Below are 24560 nucleotides of genomic sequence, written 5' to 3'. Positions count from 1 at the left end.
AAACGTGGCTTTAACTTTGACTACTTCTACAACATACTTCCACTACACAAGCAAACACTCTGGCTAAATATACAAGTTTAGGGCTTAACATAATTTAAAATCTTTATTAATCTTATTTAATTGTTGTGTATATATTTTGTATTCATTTTTGTGTGTTATTTATTTTCATTACTTGCCTGGGTGACTTTATCATTCTCATTTATCCTGATGTAATATTGTGATCCTGAATGCATATTCTTCAGTGTCAGTACTGCAGTGCAGTGCTTTATGCTGCATTATCCCCCTAGATTATAAGGGTCAGAGGTGGGAAAGTTTGGAATTAGAAGTGTGAGGCTTTAGCTACTGTAATGCGATTCCTGGATTTCAGGCTGTTGTTCTCTCCAGTTGTGTTATTCTTGGCCCTCCGTGAGTGGAAGTGGAGGTTAGACTGGGTGGCGGTGTACTGTACTGTACAGTCAGCAGAGTTCTCTCTTGCAAAAGTTTTGATGCCCTCTTTTTTGGACAATAACAATGTTTTAGTATTCATATATTACATATATTACATAATGTCATTATTTACTCTGCCCCCTTTCTCTCTGTCTGTTAGAGCTCTTACTTTCTCTTTTTCATTTTCTCAATTTCTCATTGTTCTGATATGTCCTTTTCATCTTATGATTATCTTGAATGTGTAGTAATATATTTTAATTATCTATCTCTCTCACACACTCTCTCTCTCTCTCTCTCTCTCTCTCTCTCTCTCTCTCTCTCTCTCTCTCTCTCTCTCTCTCTCTCTTTCTCTCTCTCCCTCCATCAGCATCTGAATAAGACCTACAATACTGATGTTCCCTTGGTCCTGATGAACTCCTTCAACACAGACGAGGACACCAAGAAGATCCTGCAGAAGTACACGCACCACCGCGTCAAGATACACACCTTCAACCAGAGCAGGTACACACACACACACACAAACATGCACACAAACATGCACACACACATGCGCGCACACACACTAATATATACTACATCACCATATGAAAATGCACACCCACAACCAGAGCAGGCACTGTACCTTTCTGTTGTGCTGAGTTAGCAACATAGCACTGCAGCATTTTGGTGAGCACTAGCACACATCAATTGAGGCAGGCCAATGGGCCCAAGATATTAGATTCTCTCAACACTCTCTGAATAGGACGAGACTTACCAACATGCTACTTGAAGTATGAACCATACCAGGCTGTTCTGTGAGAGTATTAGCAAACCGCTCCTGGAACAGGACCATGGGTCGAGTCCAATATTACAACATCTTGCTCCATTCATCTAGTCTCAACCATATGCATGGCTAGTCTATGCTAATCTGTGCTATGTCTGAAGAGCAGACACAAACACACACACACACACACACACACACACACACACACACACACACACACACACACACACACACACACACACACACACACACTTAGACATTTCTCAGTCTTCTCTCTCTGTCTCTCTTTCCTTACTGCCACACACCCAAAACCTTTCATTTCCTGCTATCGATCTGTCTAGAAAATGACCTGTCTCGCCTCCTTATTCCAAACTTTTGTCTACTGTATCTTTTCTAACATTTCGTGTCTCTGAATAGTGTCTCTTAATCCATCTTTGAGAACAGCGTCTGTCATGCTCTGCTGTGCTCAAAGTCACAAAATTGCTGCCAGGGTTATGGATGGAGGAGTTTGAATGTTTTTATGGATTTTTCCAGCGGCTGGTTTACTTGCGCACGGCAGTGTAATGCCTTCTCTATTGTAGAGGCCTCTCCTCTGTAAAGCCTTCTCTATAAAGCCGTCTCTACTGCGCGGTGAAGCTTGCCAGACAGGCACGATAGGGGGTCCATAGAGAGGCAGGGGCAGCATACGGACTCTATGCATTCTGCCCTGGGGGTGGGAATGGGGATGAGGAGGAGTCGGTGGGAGGGTGGCTGGGTGAAATTCCACTCGTGTCATTGTCTTACAGTAAGACAAGTTTAAAGAAGGACTCCCCACTCCCCAAGGGATGTGTGTGTGTGTGTGTCTGTGTGTGTCTGTGCGTGCATGCGTGCATGCGTGCCTGAGTGTGTGCCTGTGTGTATCTGCATGCCTGCGTGCCTAAGTGTGTGCCTGTGTGCGTGCCTGCGTGCCTGCGTGCCTGCGTGTCTGCGCGTACATACGTATAGTCAAGTCAAGTCAAGTCAAGTTTATTGTCAATTTCTTTACATGCACTGGTCATACAAAGAATTTGAAATTGCGTTTCTTGCTCCCCCATGCAGACATAGACTAATCTAGGTAAGGACATAGACAGTATATAGATATGTGCGGAGCCAAAACCTTTGGGTGGAGTATATAGGATGGCGCCGCCAGGCTAACAGACAGTTGGTACAGTTGCTCATTTCGACAGAAATGCTAATTTCAACAACACACAGACCCGATGGGAGTCTGAGCCGCCAACACATACAGCTAAGCTCTAGCAGGGGGGCATTGCATGCTGGCCAACTTTGGGCATTGCTGATGCAGCAGGGGATGGGGACTTGGGTGTGGGGTGTGGGGTGTGGGTGTGCCTCTGAAACAGATCATGGATTTGCATCCTGTCCAAGCCTACTGGGGGTCCAGGATGGTTGGAGATGGTCAAATGTGTGTGAATGTCTGTGCATGTGTGTGTGTGTGTGTGTGTGTGTGCATGCATATGCATCAGTGAGTGTATGTGCGCGCATGTGCGTACTATAAAGAGTTTGCGACTTAGTGTTGCATCCTGTCCACTAGGGATGGTACGGTTTGCGTCACAAACCGAAACCGTGCGGTTTGCATGTCACGGAACGGGGTAGTGCGCAATCGCACGGTGCCCACGGTTTCCCCCCAAAAAAAGAGAGAGTGACCACCGGCGGACGACGCAATTAAAATCCTACTACTTTTAGCATAAAACACAAAGACTACGTAGGATATTGAGTGTGGAAAGACTGATTTCTATCAGCCAACTTAAAGGCATAATATAACAGCATGCACCAGCTGAGTAGGCTACAGTAGCGAGTGCAGGTCGGTCAGCAGCGTCTCCCTTTCCCACCCTCTCTCTCCACGTTAGCGCAAGTGACTGCCCCCAGCCTTTATTCTGACCAATTTAAATTAAATGAACATGAGTCTACAAAAAATGAGAGATTAGCAGAGCAAAGTAGACTTACGTTACAGTAGCCTAGTGTAGGTTATATCCACGTGACATTGGATGGGGATTCCGGACGGCATAATGCGAGATATGAACATATCCATCAGATTCACTGCGCTGTCCTTAACTGCAATCAACTGTAGGCCTAATTAGCCTACATGTAGCCAGTTAAACTCTATGGAATGAGGGGGGCTTTGTAATGTTGCCTAGTTAACATTAATGTTTAACACTATAACCAAAATAAAATGATTTAACAGGCTCAGATTCACAGGAGTTTTGTGAAACATTCTTGTGAATACACTTCTAAAATAACGATCTTTTTAAATTATTTGTTACCTTAACTTTCACATTTTATCATAACTTAACCCTATCACTTGTTCACTTGAAATTGAATTTAACTTCTGATTTTACTTCTATGCTTCTCACGGCCGGCAGTTTCATGATAGGAAGCAACTCATTCATCCTAAGCGCAAAACTCGCAGAAAGCGGTGTCAAAATAAAAGTCCAATTCGTTCTTAGTGTGTCATTAACCAAAATAGTCATACTGCACTGACCTAATGGTGCCATTGCCTACAGGAGTGTAGCTGTTTTATTTTTACATGTGAAATGTGTTACAGTATGTAATATTGAATATTTGTCAACTTAAAAGTTAGGACTTAGTTCTCCCTTTATGTGAAATAAATGGAAGCATGCTAAAATCATTGATATCTTTCCTCTTTCAGTAACTTCATCTTGTTAGGTTAAATGAAGTGAAATTCAACATACCATAGCTTTTATTTTTATTTTATACATGTCCAGTGCATAATACATTTTATTTAAAAATAATAATAATTAAAAAAAACCAGAACCGTATAAAACCGAAAACCGTGACCTTGGAACCGTGATATGGACCGAATCGTGACTTTTGTGAACCGTACCACCCCTACTGTCCACGCTGTATAGATTACTGGGGGTGGGGGGCGGGATGACATAGGATGGCCCCATGAGTGTGTGTGTGCGTGCGTGTGTGTGTTCACGTGAAAGAGATTGCGAGGTAGTGTTGCCTCATGTCCAAGCTATCTGCCCAGCTCATCAGGGGGTGGTGTGTCATATGGACACCTCCCCACCCAGTCAGCTCTGTGTGGCCTGGGGGGTAGGAGGGGTCACTGAAGTTCAACGGGGGGGTCAGAAACAGAATGAGTGTTAGTGCATTCACAGAGAGAGTCAGCCTTACTGTACGAGTGTAGTAGTAGTAGTAGTAGTAGTAGTAGTAGCCTTTATTTGTCCCAGTATGGGCAATTGTTTTGCAGTGTGTGTGCGTTCCTACTCAAAGTAGCAAAGCCAGAGAGAACGATGTAAGTGATTGGCTTACATAGAATAGGATCCCTGAGCTGCAAAAGCATAATATATTTTTAGGGGCTTTTATGCCTTTATTTGATAGGACAGTCTGAGATGGTGACAGGAAGCGAGTGGGTCAGAGAGATGGGGTGGGATCGGGACATGACTCGAATCGGGGTCCCCGTGGGCATGCAAGCCCATATGTGGGGGGCTTAGCGCGCTGCGCCACAGCGCCCCCCAAGAGATAACTGTTTGGTAATGTTTCACACCATCACCACCCATTTCACCGTTCTTAATGCCTCTGTAAAGTAGTGGAGCATTTTGGGCTTCGTCAGCTTTTTTGACGGGTTTTTGTCATTGTTGTTTCTTTGTTGTTGTTTTGTTGTTTTGTTGTAGTTATTTTTTCTGAACGTACAGTCAGTGAGAGCTGGAGCTATAGAGACACACCCCATTAGTAAGAGACATCAAGACCCTCATTCACAGAGTGATCCACTACACATAGCCGTAGAGATTAAGAGGACAGGGGTGACGTGAACTGTTACAGACACACTCAGCTGTGGGACATCTGGCTCTTAATCACAACACTGGGAGGATATGGAGAAGGAAATGAGAACCGGAAAGAGAGAGAGACAGCGAGAGAGAGAGATAGAGAGAGAGAGAGAGAGAGAGAGAGAGAGAGAGAGAGAGAGAGAGAGAGAGAGAGAGACAGAGAGAGAGAGAGAGATAGAGTGTGTGTGCGCGCGCGTGCATGCATGTGGGTGTGGTTATTGTAGTAAGGTCTAGAGGGCTGTTCCTGTGAGGGAAACAGTCATTCCTCTGCTTGGGAGGGCTCTCCTTAACTCCTGCATACGGTATGTCATCATCTTGTAGTGAACATGGGGAATTTCACACAGCGACACACACACACGCCAGGAAGTGACCGCAGAGAGCACAACCGTTTATGAAATCAATGTGTAAGAAATGAATGCAACACATTAACAAGCACAGGAAAAACCGTGGATGAATATGCAAGAAGAATCCTGGTGAGAAAAATGCATTTGGATGACAAATGGCTCGACTGAATGGCTCCGTCCGCAGTGTGCTCTAAGTCACCTTCAAAAACTTGTGTAATTGGATGGTCGGCCCTGTACAAGCAGCAACAGTCCTTCCATCTTATGACATCGTACAATATGAAGTAAAAGACATTTTTCACAGCACCACATAGGGCTACTGTGACACGTTTTGCATATTGTGATTTGTGTTTTTTGGCCCAAAATAATAATAAAACATGTCACAGTATACAATGTATTCACAATGAGCCAGAAAGGGTACAGAACAGAACAGTCTCTCCAGCGATGTACAATAGAGCAGAGCAGGGCAGCATCCAGTTGACAGGGAGAGTTGAATTTCACTCTGTCCTAGTTGATTCTACTCTTAAAGTGTAGAAGCTGATCAGCACCAACCAGCCATGCAAGATGAATGAGCCAGCCCCACTCTGCATTAATGGGAATATGTAAATGCTTCACATCCCACTAGAGGGAAACAATAGCACCGTGTATGCACCTTGTCCTGCTATACCCCTCCTCTCTCTGCCTGCCTGAGGGGTACTGTTACATTCACCTCCCATTGACACAGAGCCAGACGCAACCAGCACAAAACAAAGCGTGATTGGAGAGAATGTGTGTGTGTGTGTGTGTGTGCGTGCGTGCGTGCGTGCGTGCGTGCGTGCGTGCGTGCCTGTGCGATATGTGGGAAGTTAATGCTTTTAATTTCAGCTTATCGATAAAATAGACATCTACGTTGACTTCATTATTTAGTTCAGTATTTGCTTCAGACAAGGCGATCTTCACTCGCCATTCCACTTTCTTACAATACAAAGAACGTTAGAAAGTGACAAATGAAGTAATACGTAATAAAGTAACAAATCGTTAAAACAGGGCCTGCAAAGAGGGTTTGTGTGTGTGTGTGTGTCTGTCTGTGTGTGTGTCTGTGTCTGTGTCTGTGTGCGTGCATGCGTGCGTGCGTGTGTGCGTGCGTGCGTGCCAGTCTATCTCTCCACATGGTCTTCTTCCAATGGCCCCTGCTGAGCTCCAGTATGCTGCACAGCTTTAGGCAACTTGGCCACAGTACTTACTCCCCTGCTGGCATTGCAAACTCTTCTCGTCCCACATACTCAATGTCATTGTCACAGCCTCTCCTCTCTCCCCTCTTCTCATATCACCTTCCCCTCCCTTCTTCTTTCCATTCTACTCTTCTCTCTTCTCCCCTCTCCTCTTCTGCCATCATCCTCTCCTTGCTTCTCCTTTCCTCTCCTCTCCTCTCCTCCTCTCCTCTCCTCACCTCTCCTCACCTCTCCTCTCCTCTCCTTTCCTCTCCTCTCCTCTCCTCCTCTCCTCTCCTCACCTCTCCTCACCTCTCTTCTCTCCTCCTATCTTCATGGGAATAGGCTAGACCCTCTGGAGAATGTGTAACAGCTACAAAATGTCCTGGTGCCTCGTTACTGTTGTCTCTGGAACTCATCCATTCTCTTACTCCCCTGCTGACTGGCTGCTTAAAACCCCCTTTCTCTTCTCTCTCTCTCTCTCTCTCTCTCTCTCTCTCTCTCTGTGTCTCTCTCTATCCCTCTCTCCTCTCTCCTCTCTCCCTCTATCTCTCTCTCTCTGTGTCTCTCTCTATCCCTCTCTCCTCTCTCCTCTCTCCCTCTATCTCTCTCTCTCTCTCTCTCTCTCTCTCTCTCTCTCTCTCTCTCTATCTCTCTGTCTCTCTCTCTCTGCCTCTGAGCAGAAATATTCCATATTTAATGATTGGCCAAATGTCTTCTACAGCCTTCATGCTGCTCCACTGAACTGAACTCCCTCAACACTGTTAGTGTTTCAGACGTCAAAGTAAACATGAACGTGTATTTATTTGTGGCACCTTTCACACGGGAGTGTAAATAATGTACACACAGAATCGTGATAGATTGGAGTGTTTACAGCAAATGGGGTCTCGGCGAGTATGCGTAGAGCACATCAATCCTTGTTAACGGCTATAACATTCAGTCCCCCATGGATGTCACAACTATTAAATACCGCTACTCGGTGCTTATACTGTATCTGGGCCATCGCGTCTCCTTATTTATTTATGCCCATTCGGTCATTCCCAGTCTGTCTATGTAATTATGCCAACATTGAATGGATATTTGTACAAGCTCGCTGGCTGTGAATGATATTAATCACGGTGTGCTCTTTGACTGTGTTTCCCCTTGTGCTATTCAAATGTGTGAATAGCTAATTGTTCTTTTGGAGCTTATGGCTTATGTAAGTTTTGTTTCCCATAGTCCTCATCAACTTCTGTGTGTGTGTTCATGTGTGTGTGTGTGTGTGTGTGTGTGTGTGTGTGTGTGTGTGTGTGTGTGTGTGTGTGTGTGTGTGTGTGTGTGTGTGTGTGTGTGTGTGCGTGTGTGTGTGTGTGTGTGTGTGTGCGTGTGTGCGTGTGTGCGTGTGTGCACGCGCTCACTTGTGTGTGTGTTTGTGTTTGTGTGCGCGCATGCTGTGTTTGTGTGTGCCTGCAAGTCTGCGCGTATGTGTGTGTGTGTGTGTGTGTGTGTGTGTGTGTGTGCGTGTGTGTGTGTGTGTCATAATACTGAAAAACTAAGGCCCCCCTTTCCTCCAAACATATGTTCCTTCCAGGGTGTTTCTCCAGTCCCAACCTCTTGTATACTGCTGTACTCTGTATTGACCCCCACACTCTCTACTTGCTTGAATGACCTCTTTGTACGTCGCTTTGGTTAAAAGCGTCTGCTAAATGTAATGTAATGTAATGTGATTTAAAAGTTTAACCAAACGTTTACAGTGTGTATCTGTGATCATAACGCTATTATTGATCTTTCTCTCTCTCTCTCTCTCTCTCTCTCTCTCTCTCTCTCTCTCTCTCTCTCTCTCTCCCTCTCTGCACCCCACAGGTACCCACGCATCAACAAGGAGTCTCTGCTGCCGGTGGCGAAGGACATGGGCATGACGGGCGAGGGTGGCGTGGGCGAGGTGTGGTACCCGCCGGGCCACGGGGACATCTACGCCAGCTTCTACAACTCGGGCCTGCTGGAGCAGCTGATCGCCGAGGGCAAGGAGTACATCTTCGTGTCCAACATCGACAACCTGGGCGCCACCGTGGACCTGGCCATCCTCAACCACCTCATGTCGCAGCCCAACGGCAAGCGCTGCGAGTTCGTCATGGAGGTCACCGACAAGACGCGCGCCGACGTCAAGGTGCGGAGATGAATAGATTACATATATATGCTGTCTAGGAGTGACACCCTCAGTAAGGGTGTGGATAATGTCTTCATTTGTTTGTGGCCTCACCATACCAATGAAGAACAGAGCAGAGAGGCAGACGGGAAGAGAGAGAGAAGGAAATACGGGGCGAGAGATAGAGATAAAGTAGATGGTGTAGAGTTAATGGATCCAAGCTAATGCAAGTGAGGCTGTGTAGACATGCCACATGTTCGTCCATGTTTGTCCATGTCTTGTCTGTGTTTTGTCTGTGTTTGCATGGTAGGGCAGATGAAGCAACAGTTGAGCAGCAGGTTAGGTAGTGTAAAAGTAAGAGTAATTTATTTGTCATATACAACCCTAGCCTTGTAGGCTAGCTTTCAGTGAAATGACAGTAACTCCATATGTGCAGAAAAATATAAATTACATAAATAAATTACACATCACAATGTAAAAGTAGACGATTCTGTGTATGAATAACAATCAGTTGCCAGAGTCATGTGCATGTATTTAGAAAAATGAACAGGTTTCTGGTGAACTAATTTGCATAACAAGTCACAGTGGCTTTTTCATGGATGAGAAAAAATGTAGAAATGTGAAGGGTGGGGTGATGACAGATCTATCACTGAGCATGAATACATTTGGGTATCTGCATAGCATGTTTGGTCGGTCATACGTAAAGAGATATCTTCCATTTTCCATTTTAGATGTACCGTAGGTACTGTACATTCTGTGCTAGCTGCAGCAGCAGCAGCAGTAGTAATAGTAGTAGTAGTAGTAGCAGTAGTAGTAGTAGTAGTAGTAGTAGTAGTAGTAGTAGCAGTAGTAGCAGTAGTAGTAGTAGCAGTAGTAGTAGTAGTAGTAGTATAAGCAGCAGCAGCTATATCAATATAGAAGTATTTGTACAGTATATGTATATAAGTGCAGTAGTTGTTGTTTTGTGTATAATTGAAAAGGCTGTTTTGTAGCACTTCAGAAAGGGTACATTAAAGCAAGGCACAAAGCATACTTTATCATCCTTATGGTAGGCAAGTATTTTCATTGACTAGTACACTGGTGGAATGATGTCCATTATGAGGCTACTTCTTCTCATAAACATCCTTTTAAGTAATAGTGGATGCAATTAATCCATGTTTATCACTCATCTATAGTATGGTAAACTTGGGCAGTTATTCTTTATCTCTGTGTTTATACTTAGGGTTGTACAATCATCCAGTACGACGGCAAGCTGACATGAAATGTATTGTCTTTACAGTATGGTGAACTTACGCAGTTGTCTGTTATCTGTGTACAGTATGTAGGGTGGTGCAGTCATCTAGTATGATGGGAAGCTACTACCTCACACGGTTATGTTTTATGTCTTGTGTACAGTACATACAGTAAATAGGGTGGCACACTTATCCAGTGCGGCAAACTGAAATTAATCTATTGTCTTATCATCTTCAAATAGGGGAACTCTGCGGTTATTATTCATTTCTTGTGTATGCTGGTAGGGTGGCACATCTGGTGTGACACGTGCATGGCACGTGCATTCTCTCTCTCTCCTTAGCTATGGTGAACTCCTCCATGCTGTCTTCTTATATCTCTGTGTGTGTATATACGTAGGGTGGCACCCTCATACAGTATGATGGCAAGCTGAGGCTGCTGGAGATCGCCCAGGTGCCCAAGGCCCACGTGGACGAGTTCAAGTCGGTCTCCAAGTTCAAGATCTTCAACACCAACAACCTGTGGATCTCGCTGGCAGCCATCAAGAGGCTGCAGGAGCAGAACGCACTGGACATGGAGATCATCGTCAACCCCAAGGTGAGAGAATGTTAGCCTGCCGATGCCATCCTATGTTAGCCTGCCGATGCCATCCTACTGTATGTACTTCCACCCAAAGATTTTGGCTCCTTACATAGTCTGGCAAAACCCTCCCAGCTCGGTTCGCTTGCGGTTCTACCAATCAGCAAACAGTTGAAAGTGGTGCCGCAGAACTCACCTGCGGAGTCCATTACTGATTAGTTAAGGTAACTTTATTCACACTTTTGTCTTGTTATTTGTATGCTTTGGCAGCACTATATTGTAGTAGTCGTGCTAATAAAGCACAATTTGAATTCGAATTTGAATTCGTAACTCCAATGAATAAAAATGGCAGAGTAAGCTCAGACCATGTCCCATGGAGACTGATTCCTCTTACCCTTTGCCAGACTGTTTGACGGACTCAACGGTTGGCTTTCGCCCAGGCTAAGAGAATGTCACCATCGGATCAGATCACAGGGTGTGACTTTGTCATTGTCAAGCCCAAGGTGAGAACTTCGGGATAGGATTCACATGTTTTATTTCTGAAAGTTTTTGATTTAGCAAATGCTGTTCTAGAAGGGGGGGCAGGGTGGGCTATGCTACGGAATTGTTCCTGGCCCCTGTTGTGGTTCCGGTGTTCCCTTAGTTAATTCAACTCTTACAGAGTAAGAGTAAGTGTTGAGTTAGCAAAGCAAGATTCACTGTATCATTGATTGCACAGCCCCAAAAAAAGAGACAGTGCCACCCCAAAGACACACTGTGTCACTGCACATCCAGAAATGACACTGTGACGTGCAAAGACACGTCGCGACACTGTGACACGCCTAGACCCCTCCGGCGCATTAGAAATAGCTGCTGCTAAGAATAACCAGTGTCCCCAGAGCTCACCTCATTTAGGTATGTGATGCTTTCAGGACCTTTGTGTCTGTTGTACCATCTGGTTTGGGTAGTGTGTATGCGTGTGTGTGTGTGTGTGTGTGCGTGTGCGTGTGTGTGCGTGTGTGTGTGTGTGCGTGTGCGTGTGTGTGTGTGTGTGTGTGTGTGTGTGAGTGTTTCACCAAGGTAGGGAATTTAAGGGTATTTAAGCTGTTTTAATTGTTGCACTGAAGAGACTTAAAGAGGTTATTGTGTGCACACACAACACACCTTAATAACAGACATCACCACACGTCTCTTTTCATCTCACGTCACGTGTGTTCTTTCAACATGCACTCACAGTTCTCCGCACATGAACTTCGTCTACCAGAAGGTAACTGTTAACACCCAATGCTAGGTCCAGACCCGGTGTTTGCTACAGTATTACTGTGATTTTGCTGTCCAGTGGTGCATTTCTCGAAACCATAGTTGCTAACTATGTTAGCTATTTTGTTGTTTACAATGCAATTCCCCTTTGCCAACTACCTAAGTTGCTGACTGGCTAGTAACTGTGCTTTCGAGAAACACACTCCAGTACTGTATTCATTGTAGATCCTTTGGACCCAATACCTTTATTAGCACCTTTAGAAGTCCGTCCTATATTACCGTAGATGTTATAGTACCTACATAGTAACAATGGCGTGCTAATTTAACACCTTCTAGAGTGTATTTGAGCACTCTGTAAGTGTTGAATTAATTCTGTATTACTTACAATACTACAATGTATTTACTTACTATTTGGCCACTAGCTAGAGAACAATTCTCCTGGTGTGACATTTTGACTATTCACATGACTTGAGAAGGGTCCAGCTGCAGTATAACAGTTCCACCCTTAATGCAAGCACGCCCATGGGCGTTCCCGGCATTTGCCGTATTGGCCAATCGTGAAGGGATACGGCATGATGTCATTTTCAAGGCCATTTCCGGATGAAGGCTCCATGTTTGTTACAAAGATATCCCGTGCAAATTGTTATCTTCCAGAGAAACGTTTCACTGAACATTCCACTGACATTATATTCTCTACAATTTATGGAAGAAAGTGAGATAAATCACACGTTTTCTAATCCCAATGTCTTTTGCTTTGTCTTCCCGTACCTCGGACATTGTAGCCTACTGTTTAGGACAGAGAGAGTATTTCTGTTTAGGACTCGTGTCGCTATGCACAAATTTGTCATAGCAACGTATCAGGTCGCCAAAATGTCAACACGACGACGTTGACATTACCTTACCTAGCTGTGTGTATCGAGGTCACTGTTAACACTGTGTAGGCTATATGATTAAACATCCTTTCCAGGATATTAACACATCCGGAAAAATAATAATAATAAAAAAAAACCTTTTGTCGAGGTTGTTCACTTGGTAAGACATGATATAGGCTACTTAGAAAAGTTTGAAACGATGTAAAACATCAGCAACACATTCCCGACTTTTTAAAGTAATGAGTGTCACCTCACCACATTTATGTGGCAATGTGGTCAGCTTGGAAAGAGCAGATATTAATGAAAAAATATATGAAATAGTATTTTTGAAATAGCAATAGGCTATTTGTTTGTTTTATTGGAGAAAAACGATTTCTTCATTACCATAGGCCTACCATACTCCTAGCCTGGGAACTCCCACACTGCCTTTAGTTCTACACAATCGTTTCGATCTGAAAGACACTTCACTTGTGATTAGGTCTGGTGTTAACCAGGCAACCATACTCCATGTCTGTCTATGATTTAGGAGTGACCACACTATTGAAGCTTACCTCTTATCCAGGAGAGGTTCCAGATTGGCCTGTCTTAATTCAAAGGCCATCAGAAAACAGAGAAAATGTTCCCTACCATTGTAACCAGTGTTTGTGCGTACATAATCAGGACCGCTGACAGCTTTGGCTGTGCCCAGGACAAAGTCATCTGAAAGGGCCCCCCACTCAATACATAGACTATATACAATGTAATGAGGACCCATTCCTGGACCCCTCGTCTCACTGGGCCCAGGTCAACGGACCCCTTTGTCCCCCCTGTCAGCTTCCCTGCATGTAGGCCACATACATTGCTGAAAGAAGTGAACGAGACAGGAATGAAATGTGAAAATTTATTTCTGTTTACTTTTACACTATGAAGTGTGAACGGTCACCTCCTTCTCCTCATATTCAGAGTGCATAAAACAGCACTCAACTGTGTGGTCTGTTGATAGCCTGAATAGTACAGTAGATTAGACAAAAATCTATGGAGGGTTAACACAAAGTTTGAAATTGTGTTTGACCAGTCTCCAATGTGCAGTTTAACTAATAACTAAAAATAATGCATTGACATGAAATACAGACTGATACATTCAATAAATACAGTCACACAGAGACACTATGATGGACAATAAATACACAAACACAGTGGACACACACACACACACACACACACACACACACACATGGCAGGAGGAGATCATACAGGTGATGTGAAGATGCTGTATATAAGGTGCAATGAGTAAAGTGTAAGTGGCATGGTGAAAGAAGTGTTCATGGAATATTCTCCAGTGTCCTTGGAATATTCATGTGGTTTTCTTCAGAACGTTGAGGAGACTGATGGCTTGTGGAAAGAAGCCGTTTCCCAGTGTGCTTGTGCGGCACCGCATGCCGGGCTAGCGCTTCCCTGATGGTAGTAAGAAGAACAGTCTGTATGCTGGATGAGTTGTGTCTTTATGATGTTCATTGCCCTCTTGGAACAGTGTGAAGTGTACAGATCCTGAATGGCTGGTAGTGATCTTATGAGCTTTTCTGCCGAGCTCACCACACTCTCTGTACTGCCTTCTAGTCTTCAGCTTGACGGCTGCCATGCCAGACAGAGAGGCTGCTGGTCAGGATGCTCTCAATGACACCCCTGTAGAAGGTGGTGAGTGCCGATGTGGGGCGGTCGGCTCTTCTCTCATCCTTCGCAGGAAGTGGAGTAGTGTCTGTGCCTTTTTGAGATGGTGGAGCCATGTGGTGCAGTTGGCAGAGGAGGAGCGGCACAGTGGTTGGTGCTGGGTTGATCAGGTTCAGAACCAAAGTTGCTGGTGTCATCAGCCTTCCCTCTGAAAACTGGCTCCGTGCCTGTCAAAAAAAAGGCATGCTAATGTTATGAATGAAAATAAAGACGAAAACAAGCACCCCCTATCTACCTACAGAAAGACATGACCATGTGCATATGCTTGTGCACACGCCCCCCCCACACACTGCTACTGTCTTAAAGTGTGGCACGCACGCAGGCAGGCACGCACACAGGCACGCACGCAGGCCTATTCTCCCCCCTTTGCCTCAAGTCAAGTGTGCATTTTAGAGGTTGGCCTCACCTGCACATGTGTGAAGAGCAGGGAGATGGGAGGTTGAGGATGACGAGGCAGGGCAGGAGGTTCTCCTTGTGAGCTGCCCTGGTCCTGATGCTGATTGCCCATCACCATGCTGTGGCTCATCAAACCCATTACTGGCATATCGATGCTGAACAGGAACGACTGCTTCCATCTGCACACATGCACACAGACAGACACACAGACAGACAGACACACACACACACACACACACACACACACGAGAGGGTATACATAGAATACACTACATAAAAATCACACCCATCATTTTAATGCAGAACACCAGGCTGAAGAGATACAGAGCTTCTGGCCTGTACAGGGGTCACTACTACTGTGCCAGTGTTTTGGATTATCCTCTATACACAAGTTCTGCTATAAATAAAAACAGCACATGAAGGAATTACTGTATTGGTCTAGTGCAGAACAAAACAGATTCAGTGATTTACTCACCACTGTGTGCAAGTTTCTGTGTTCAGCTCAGGTGGAAGCCTCCATCACAACATGTTGGTACTGACATCAACCATCTTTCAGAAAACTGGCTGCCTGTCAGAAATAGCAAAATTATGTTACCACAACAAGGTAGTATCTTAAAGATACCCTTAACCAAAGGCAGACGGACACACACTGCCACTGTCTTGGTTCTAGGACACACACACGCCCTTTAAGGGTCACATGTATAATGACCGGGTTCTCACTCACTCGCACACTTCTTTTCTCCTACTTTTGCCTCAGACAATGCAGTGAGTTTTAAAAAATTGGCCTTACCTGCACATGTGTGAAGGGCAGGAAGAGAGGTTGAGGATGGAGCTGCCAGTCAGGAGGTCCAGAGCTGTCCTGGTCCATCACCATCATGTGGATCATCAACCCCAACTTCTTATATCTGCGTGCACACATTCTCACACACACACACACACACACACACACACACACACACACACACACACACACACACACACACACACACACACACACACACACTTGGAGAGATACAGGTTATATGGCACATCAGGAGGCAGGGGTATTGTTGCGCTCTAAATGTTTAGAAATAAGTAGGTGCATGGACCCAAAAAGTAGACTTCAATGTGGGAGCACACTAAAGACACTAAGGTCAAGTCACTACTCTCTGATGGCAGCAACCTCAAACGTCTGCTCTAATCTGCTCTGAGAATTGTTTTAAAAAAAAAAAAATCTGCTTGTGCTTGACCTTAGGGTCTTATTTAGTGTGTGAACCTGCTCCCACATTGAACTCTATGGCACAATTAAAATCAGACCCAATGACAAGTCAAGTCAAGTCGGTTTTATTTTCAATTTCTTTACATGCACTGGTCAAGAATTGAAATTACGTTTAACACCAGGTTGAACAAATATGACACCTCCGACTATTCTATACATCTTTGCCTCAAAGAAACACAACTGATAGCTCAGATGATGAAACAGACGTGCACAACACAGCACAGGAAGAAACTACTGTATAAACACCTTTTGGCCCAGTGCTTACCGGTAATTTGTTTAAGGGTAAATACAGCATCATTTCGTGATAGCGTGTACACATCCGCGTGTCATTTGAAAGGGATGTCAAAACTATACGTTTATTCAAACGAGTAACAAACCACGAAACTGTTATTAATACGGAGATCGTTTCGTGATCACTTTGTGGCGAACTTTATGATATTTAAGCAAGCAAGCACACAATCCGATAACCATTCGAAAGACCGTCAAAACGTTTATGAATTAACTTTTCGTAGTAGGCCTAGTTAACTTTTATTCTAGTCTGGCTAGCCCTTAGTATCCCTTCATCTCACCCTTGTCATGTTAACGTCTTACCTTACACATCACAATGTACTCCATTCACATTTGCCTCGCTCGTACTGTCGTAACAAGATTCTGAGATGTGCTGCCTTTGTCCATTCTGACCAGGCTGGCTAGCTAGCTACCAGGTTGGAAATACTGTAGCTATTAATGAACTAGCACAGATTTCCCAGGCAGTGAAGCCTGTAGTCGGGTATGAAGGGCAACAGATGTTCATATTTGGGAACCAAAGGCAGTTTCCTGCTTAACATATGCAGTGAAGTAGTCACAAGAATGGTAATTACACAGGAATAATAGTTGCTTTGTCTGCCCATAACTTATTGCTGTACATTATGACCACTACACACACAACATCTGAAACAAACTTACGAAGGGCGGCCTGTTAGCTTGCCTTGAAGCTAAAAAAAATTAGCCAAACATCTGAAACAAACTTACGAAGGGCGGCCTGTTAGCTTGCCTTGAAGCTAAAAAAAATTAGCCAACACCAACACCGCTAGTTGGTGGGGGTCGTACGAGGTGGTTAAATGTTCGCCCTCCGACTGAAAGTCAACTAGTAAAGTAACCGTTATGTATATTCATGCATTTATACTGAAATCTTACCGACAGTTGAGTGATCGCTGCAGCGAAATCCATCCAGTGAGTCGTTTTAAAATGTCCCGCGCGGCGCTTGTGTTGTCATTCGGTAGCATGTCACTGACATCAGAAAGAAACTTGAACAGCCAAAGGGGCGTTACTGTGAGGGCGGTCTAGTAAGGGGCAGAGCTGTAGAGAAAGAGTTGTCCTGAAGCCGTTGACGGCCGCGGACGAGCATGGCTGCTCTACATCCGGGGTTTCGCCGTCACTTCATTTTGCTCAAAGGGTCCTGTGCAGCAACGGGGACGCCATTGAGTGTCGTTGGCGTGTCGACCACTTCCCAGGTAAGTTGATATAATAGGGAGATTAATCAAAGTTGTCTGTCTTTGTCAGCGTAAGCTATCACAAGTACAGTCTCTGAGGATGTAATTTTGCCAGTTTGGGTAATATAAAATCACAATGGTAATGTGAAAAACCGTTAATCGTGTGGTAATAGCTAGCGTTTTCAACACGGCGCTTCTGGTTCAACTTTGGATTTGACGTGTTCGCAAAACATCGATGCTACCTTTCAATCTATATTTTAAACGATGACATGTCACATATTTTATAAGATACCGTCCTGTTGTCTTCTGTCAATATCCATACAGTCGTTGTGTTTGATTTCAGAGCTATTTGCTTATCGGTCATTTATAAATAGCTAATGTTTCTAAGCTAGCTGGAAGCTAATGTCAACAAGTTAGTTGATACACGGAGATCTTTATGCTATCTAACTAGATCCAATAATGGACTACGAGGCATTCAAATGCTGATGTTCATGGCTTCAGGTATTACTTAAGTAGAACTTGGGATTTTTGTGTCATTGAGTGTCTACTGTGTCGTGTGTCGAGTCGACACAGGCTATCACAAGTACAGTCTCCGAGGATGTCATTTGTTGTTTTTGGGTAGTATACAATGGTGATGTTACCTGCTCATTTCTTGTTAAGCTGATATTAAGCTTACTTTACTCGTGTATCTTTACGATAGCTAGATTCACAATGAACTGCGAGGCATTGAAATGGTGATGTTCATGTTGTCATTTTTCTGTTCGGATCTAGGTTCTAGCAGATTGTTGGTGGAGACCGCTACAGCAGGCTGGTGCAGACTGGTGGTGTTGGTGGGGACCGCTACAGCCATCGGAAGGGATTTGGCAGGAGGTGGAGCCTTCTTTGCTTGACTTTTACTGCCAAGGTAGCTTTTTCCCTTCCCATGGTTCTTCCCTTTCATTATTGATGCATTTACCTGCAATCCTGAGCCTCAACCTGGTGTATTTGGTGATCACTCTCCTCTTGACATCATGGCAGGATGGAAGGTTTGATTTCACAGTCATGGCCTCTTCCACTAGTTCACTGACTGAGCACTCCATTAGGGCTTCTGATGTCCTGGCCCGGAACAGCTGCTCAACGTGCTGCAGTAAAGAGAATACATCCGCAGATGGCTGGTGAAGTGCGCCCTCTCTGTACTCCTTCATCTGCAGCAGTGTGGCGTTGTCCGGTACAGCGTCGTCACTGTTCCTTAAAGGGTCAGTTTGGTCAATTTCAACATGCAGCTGTATTGCTCACGCTACCCTTGACTTGTCAGTACCTGGTGATGCCACATTTTTCGGCTCAGCCCTTTCCGAGATATGAGCAATTCTAATGGGGGCAGCGTTTGTTTACATTTTTAAAAAATGAAACATAGGCCAACTCCAAATATTTTCCCAAAAGGTACTGCTGTTTGCTAGTTGTCTGCTGATGTTTTATAACCTTTTGGATGTTTTTGGGAATAAAAAAAATGTTTTTTTGAAATGTAAACAAAGAGCTGCCCCCATTACAATGACCAGGATCTCGGAAACGGCTGAAGAAGAAGAAAAAAAAATCTCAGGCACTGACAAGTCCAGGGTAGTGTGAGCATTACAGCTGCATGTTGAAATTGACCAAACTGTCCCTTTAAGGCAGGCTTACAGGCCGAACACAAAGAGCCGCCTAGTACACCCTTGATGACGTATCCGGCCAGATGGTATAGCACACAGGACTCCGCTTTTGTGAGTGCATTTGGTGGATGGGTGGCTGGTGGTGGTGGTGTGTCTACCAAGTGCTAGAATCATAGCTGTCATCTGTTGTAATTATTCACTTGGTCATAATGATACCACAGATTCATTGAAAATCACTTCTTTCAATCAGCAGTAACTGGCTGTGAAATATTTAACCGTCCAGATCCAGTTCAACATTTGACTAATATCACTGTTTTTGTCTTTTGTATTCCATTGAGTTGTGTTACAGGTGGAAATGATTCTGCTCCTACTGCATGAGACTGCTGCTGTTGATGGGGAAGTGCTTTTGCCAGAAATGGCTTAGTTGCAGGTGGTGGCTTTCTTGAGTTGCACTGATAAGGTAACCTAACTAACCTTTTGAGGACCCTTACAGTAAGTAATATTATATCTGTGTCTAACATTTTGTATTTCCGGTGATTGAGGTCTTTAGCTGCAAAATGTATAAAACTTTGGTCAGACTAGTAGGGCCAGATATATGTGCACAGCAACATAGTTGTCTTTTTTTTGTTTCTATACGCCATCCCAATGGAATTCAAATGAAACTACGGTAACAAGAGAATAAAAGTGCCTTTCAAAACATTCAAGGATCAGAGAGAAGTAATAATAAAACGAAGACACATTAACACATTTTTAACAAAAATAAAACGGTAGTTAAAAAGTCCTAAGGAATAGGCTAACTGAAACAAATGAGTTCTTAGTCTGCATTTGAACTTGGGTAATAAGTCAGGGGGCAGTGCATTCCAGAGCTGAGGAGCAGAGCAACTGAAAAGCTCTATTCCCCATGGTACTGAGATGGGCAGAGGGACAGAGAGGAGGATGGTCGAGGACAAACCGAGGTAGCGAGAGGGAATGGCAAGGCAAGATTGTTGCAAGATTGTGAATGGCCTGGAAGGTGTGCAGGACAGGAGTATTTTAAGAAGCACAGGGTATTGAGCACTCAGAGACATAGCCAAGGTAAGAATGGAAGACGCCGAACAACCATTCAACAAGTTAATTGAGTCAAGACTGGGTCAAGAAATACCAGAGGACAGTTTTCAAAGGTATGGACTAGTGAAAGTGACTGTTGACAGACAGGGTGTCAAGACAATGGTATTTGTGTCGTATTCGTGGGTAAGCGGTTAGGGTGTCAGACTTGTAGCCCAAAGGATGCTGGTTCGACTCCGACCCGCCAGGTTGGTGCGGGGAGTAATTAACCAGTGCTCTCCCCCATCCTCCTCCCTGACTGAGGTACCCTGATCATGGTACCGTCCCGCCACACTGCGCCATTGGGGACTGCCCCCTTGCATGGATGAGGCAGAAATGCAATTTTCTAGTGTGCAGTGTTCACTTGAATTTTGTGGAGTACTGTGTCACAGTGAATTTAAATGTATTACTTTAATAAATGTTAATGACAAGTAGGAATGGGCAGCATAGTTGCAATGCCTAGTCTTGCCACCCTTGTAAGATCAGATAACTAACTTTTAGTGTCTGTTTTCACCCTTGTAAGATCAGATAACTAACTTTTAGTGTCTGTTTTCACAGAAATTTGTCTAGCGTGACACTTCTCCACAATCCACATGTAAACAGGCATTTAAAAACAATATGGCCATTGGTCTTGTCCTCTAGGTCCTCTAGGCCCAAGCTGTTAGGGCAGCACAGTACAATAAATTAAGTTGCCAAAAAAAAAAACTTAAAATATTCCTCTGTGGTATTAAAAAAAATATGCTTTCCATGTAGATGTGTGCGTTCTACTGTTCTCCACTTCTGTGAAGCAATACTATAGGATGAGGGTGAAAATGGTGTTTATATATTTTTTTTTTCAGCAGCAAGACATTCTAAAATTTCTTCCAGAAGGGAGGAACGCTAATTATTGGTTTAGCAAAGGGTCCAGAGCAATCTTGTCCGCCATTCTTGCTGTGTGATCCATTTAACTTTCCAATAAATGTCCCTCCAGGGTGTGGCCTACCATTTTGGCACTGTACCTTTTAAACAAAGTCTTGGGTAGGCTGTGGCATTCCAACAAATATAAATTGGTTCTAATTGGCCCAAAATGTGCTTAGGAAATATCCCTATGCCATTATATCTCCTGCATGAAACGTTGATGTAAGGCAGAGTCCATCTTTTCATGTTGTTATCGACAAAATTCTGTCAATTCCACCTGAGAGTGTAGATGTAGATATCAAGACTCATCAGACTAGGCAACATTTTTCCGATCTTTTAGTGTCGTTTATGGTGAGCCAGTCGAAATTGTTGCCTCATTTTCCTGTTCTTGGCTGACAGGAGTGGCACCAAATGTGTTTTTCTGCTGCTGTAACCCATTTGCCTCAAGATGTGCTGTGTAATCAGGGATTCTCTTATGCATACCTTTGTTGTACTGAGTGGTTATTTGACTTAATGTTGCCTTTGTATCAGCTCCAACCAGTCTGGCTATTCTCCTCTGCCATCAACAAGACATTTTTGCCCACAGAATCGCTGCTCACTGTATCCCCCCCCCTTACCATTGTTTGTTAACCCCAGAGATGGTTATGTGTGAATATCCCAGCAGATCAGTCTTTTCTGAAATATTCAAATCAATCCCTTTCAGCACCAACAGCCATGCCATGTATATAAATAAATCTCTCTCTTTTTTCTTCTCCTGTCTGCTCCTCTCTGGTCATAGGTTGATGCTTTCAATGCATTGGAAGTTCCAGCATGTTCCAGTGAATTCCAATTCTTCATGCATTATTGATTTCACACACACACACACACACACACACACACACACACACACACACACACACACGTCTTGTCATGTACACAGACATGCCGTTTTATTCATAGTTATTTTGTTTGGGCTGTTTATGTTTCTATTTGGAGTATTTTTTTTTATTTCAAATAAAAGATTGAACCATTCAAGCACAGGTTGTACAGCTGTGGGTTATTTACTTCATGTTCATTGCATCATGTTCATGTTCATTTGCATCCTGCATTGAGTGGTTTGACAGGTCTGATGATGACCAGCATCATAAAGGCTGAAATTAACAAATGCTATATTACTGTAGGCCTACAACTGGGACATGCTGGGTTTATGTATTTATCTTTTTATGTATTGGAAGTATTTTATCCATTAAAATATCCTACTGCAAATCTGCTGAATCCAAAACAAATAGACATTATCAAGGGCTACGGACAATTAGCATCTCAATGGTAAGTAATGGAGCTTCCTAGCTAAGATGACGTTTCCCTCCCAAAGTGTAACTGCAATGATATTACCGTATTACGGTACTGACACTTCAATGTTTTTATATGACAATGAAGGCCATAAAATGGCCTACAAAAAACAAAACGAACTCGTTCTTTTGGGGGCGGCATAATCTGATATAATTACCGTTAAAGGACGCTCTCGCTCAATGAAATGTATTGACAGCTCCCGGTGTATAGGACCCTTCTGCGGTGGGCGTAGACTACGCAAACCACGTGACCACTCGTCGGCAAAGATCAAAGGATGCTCCAACTCTTTTCTCTACAGCTCTGGTAAGGGGGAATGGGCGTAGCGGTATTAGCTGGACAAGACGCAGCTGGACCATATTGCATGACTTTGGCCATGCAGTACTGTAATCATTTTAGAGCTCTAGGACGCACCCTTTATCAGTGCCTCTAGATTCCCTCTACATATGTATTTTCTTCTGTATTTTTTTTATTATTGGCTTGGCATGAGATTGGATTTATTTAAAAATTACCTGCAACTAAACTGGATAAACCAGTCTATCTGGCCCACCCACCAACATACTTTATTTCTGTAGGTGTGTGTGTGAGTGTGTAGGAATACATTTCTTCATAATTACCCTCATCTCCCTGGGCATGTGGTGACAAGACTGGATTGTCTGCCCATCGTGACATTTGTTTTTGTCACATTCATTCTTAACTCGCATGAAATGTAATTACGACAATGGGTGTGGGTTCTTCTTAGCCCATACCTTAGGTAGTCTGGTTGGGAATCTCTGCCAGTGTGTCTTCTGGTAATGTAAGGGCTGGGATTGGGGAACACCACGACTAAAGGAGATCTGCATACTTTGCAGGGGTGTAAGAGTTTAAGGTCATGTCCACATGTTTTCAGAATGTTCTGCTATTAATGGGAGCAAGCATTTTCAGATTTCTCCACTTCAGTGGTCATTTTTATTTTTAAAAATAGGTTGTAATTGGGCACATTGGTGTGGACGGGAGGCATAATTGGATACATGTTCGTATGTTTCCGCATGAATGTGAATCTTGCCAGAGGCCTCTAGATCTCTGTCCTGTCCTCCTCCACATCCTCACCTCAGCAATGCAGCCTGCTGGAGCTCAGCTCCCTCACCTACAGAGCAGGGGGGACAAACTCATTTCAATTCAGGGACCTCCAGGCCTTGTGTTTGACACACCTGATTTAGAGGGATGTCATCCTGTATAGAATGGAAATTCATTCAAATTCTGGCTGCCCCTCTTCAGAAAAATATAGAGAGAGAGCCCATGTCCCTTCTGGTAAGGCCCAAGGTGGGTGTGGGGGCGTGTGTGTGTGTGTGTGTGTGTGTGTGTGTGTGTGTGTGTGTGTGTGTGTGTGTGTGTGTGTGTGTGTGTGTGTGTGTGTGTGTGTGTGTGTGTGTGTGCACGTGCATACGACCAGGCGCTAGACAGTGGTATGAATTTGATCCAGCTGTCTGTCTGTCTGTCTATCTATCTAAAGGTATCTATTTATACAGTATCTATCCCAGCGACCATTAAGAGTTTCGATCTTACCTCCCTCTGCCCCTCTCTCTCTCTCTCTCTCTCACTCTCTCTCTCTCTCTCCCCCTCTCTCCCTCCATCCCCTCCAGACGCTAGACGGTGGTCTGAACGTGATCCAGTTGGAGACGGCGGTGGGGGCGGCCATCAAGAGTTTCGACAACGCGCTGGGCATCAACGTGCCGCGTAGCCGCTTCCTGCCGGTCAAGACGACCTCTGACCTCCTGCTGGTGATGTCCAACCTGTACAGCCTGGAGGCGGGCTCTCTCACCATGAGCCAGAAGAGGGAGTTCCCCACCACGCCACACGTCAAACTAGGCAGCTCATTCACCAAGGTAGGGAACAGGAGGCAGTGTGTGTGTGTGCGTGTGTGTGTGTGTGTGTGTGTGTGTGTGTGTGTGTGTGTGTGTGTGCGTGCGTGCGTGCGTGCGTGCGTGCGTGCGTGCGTGCGTGCGTGCGTGCGTCTTTGTTTCACCAAGGTAGAGAACAGGAGGGCAGAATAAACTTCGTCTGTGTGTGTGTGTGTGTCTGTGTGTGTGTCTGTGTGTGTGTGTGTGTCTGTGTGTGTGTGTGTCTGTGTGTGTGTGTGTGTGTCTGTGTGTGTGTGTCTGTGTGTGTGTGTGTGTGTGTGTGTGTGTGTGTGTGTGTGTGTCTGTGTGTGTGTGTGTGTGTGT

General features: G+C 44.4%; 1 protein-coding gene and 2 long non-coding RNA genes across 5 annotated transcripts in view; 2 read left to right on the top strand and 1 right to left on the bottom strand.

Annotated features, from left to right (window-relative positions):
- ugp2b (UDP-glucose pyrophosphorylase 2b) overlaps nt 1-24560 on the top strand; it is a 71769-nt gene that overhangs the window by 44090 nt on the left and 3119 nt on the right. For both annotated transcript variants that reach the window (XM_063192826.1, XM_063192825.1), the window contains exons 5-8: nt 794-927; nt 8390-8693; nt 10302-10499; nt 23979-24221. In XM_063192826.1, coding sequence (XP_063048896.1) covers nt 794-927; nt 8390-8693; nt 10302-10499; nt 23979-24221 — 879 coding nt within the window. The remainder of the gene's footprint in view (nt 1-793; nt 928-8389; nt 8694-10301; nt 10500-23978; nt 24222-24560) is intronic.
- Nucleotides 13459-17195, bottom strand: LOC134442893 (uncharacterized). 2 transcript variants are annotated; one of them, XR_010033490.1, is made up of 5 exons: nt 17130-17195; nt 15486-15600; nt 15171-15263; nt 14706-14874; nt 13459-14466 (listed from the first exon to the last, which is right to left on the bottom strand). It is a non-coding gene; the product is annotated as an uncharacterized LOC134442893 (long non-coding RNA). The 2 variants fall into 2 exon arrangements; XR_010033489.1 differs by lacking the exon at nt 17130-17195 and having other exon boundaries at nt 15486-15893.
- LOC134442859 (uncharacterized) lies at nt 18676-22655 on the top strand. The gene is made up of 3 exons (XR_010033485.1): nt 18676-19161; nt 19400-19510; nt 21809-22655. It is a non-coding gene; the product is annotated as an uncharacterized LOC134442859 (long non-coding RNA).

Source organism: Engraulis encrasicolus, unplaced genomic scaffold (assembly GCF_034702125.1).
Source record: "Engraulis encrasicolus isolate BLACKSEA-1 unplaced genomic scaffold, IST_EnEncr_1.0 scaffold_25_np1212, whole genome shotgun sequence".
Taxonomy (NCBI): domain Eukaryota; kingdom Metazoa; phylum Chordata; class Actinopteri; order Clupeiformes; family Engraulidae; genus Engraulis; species Engraulis encrasicolus.
Note: the sequence above shows the minus strand (reverse complement) of the source record. Positions and strands in the feature narration are given on the sequence as shown.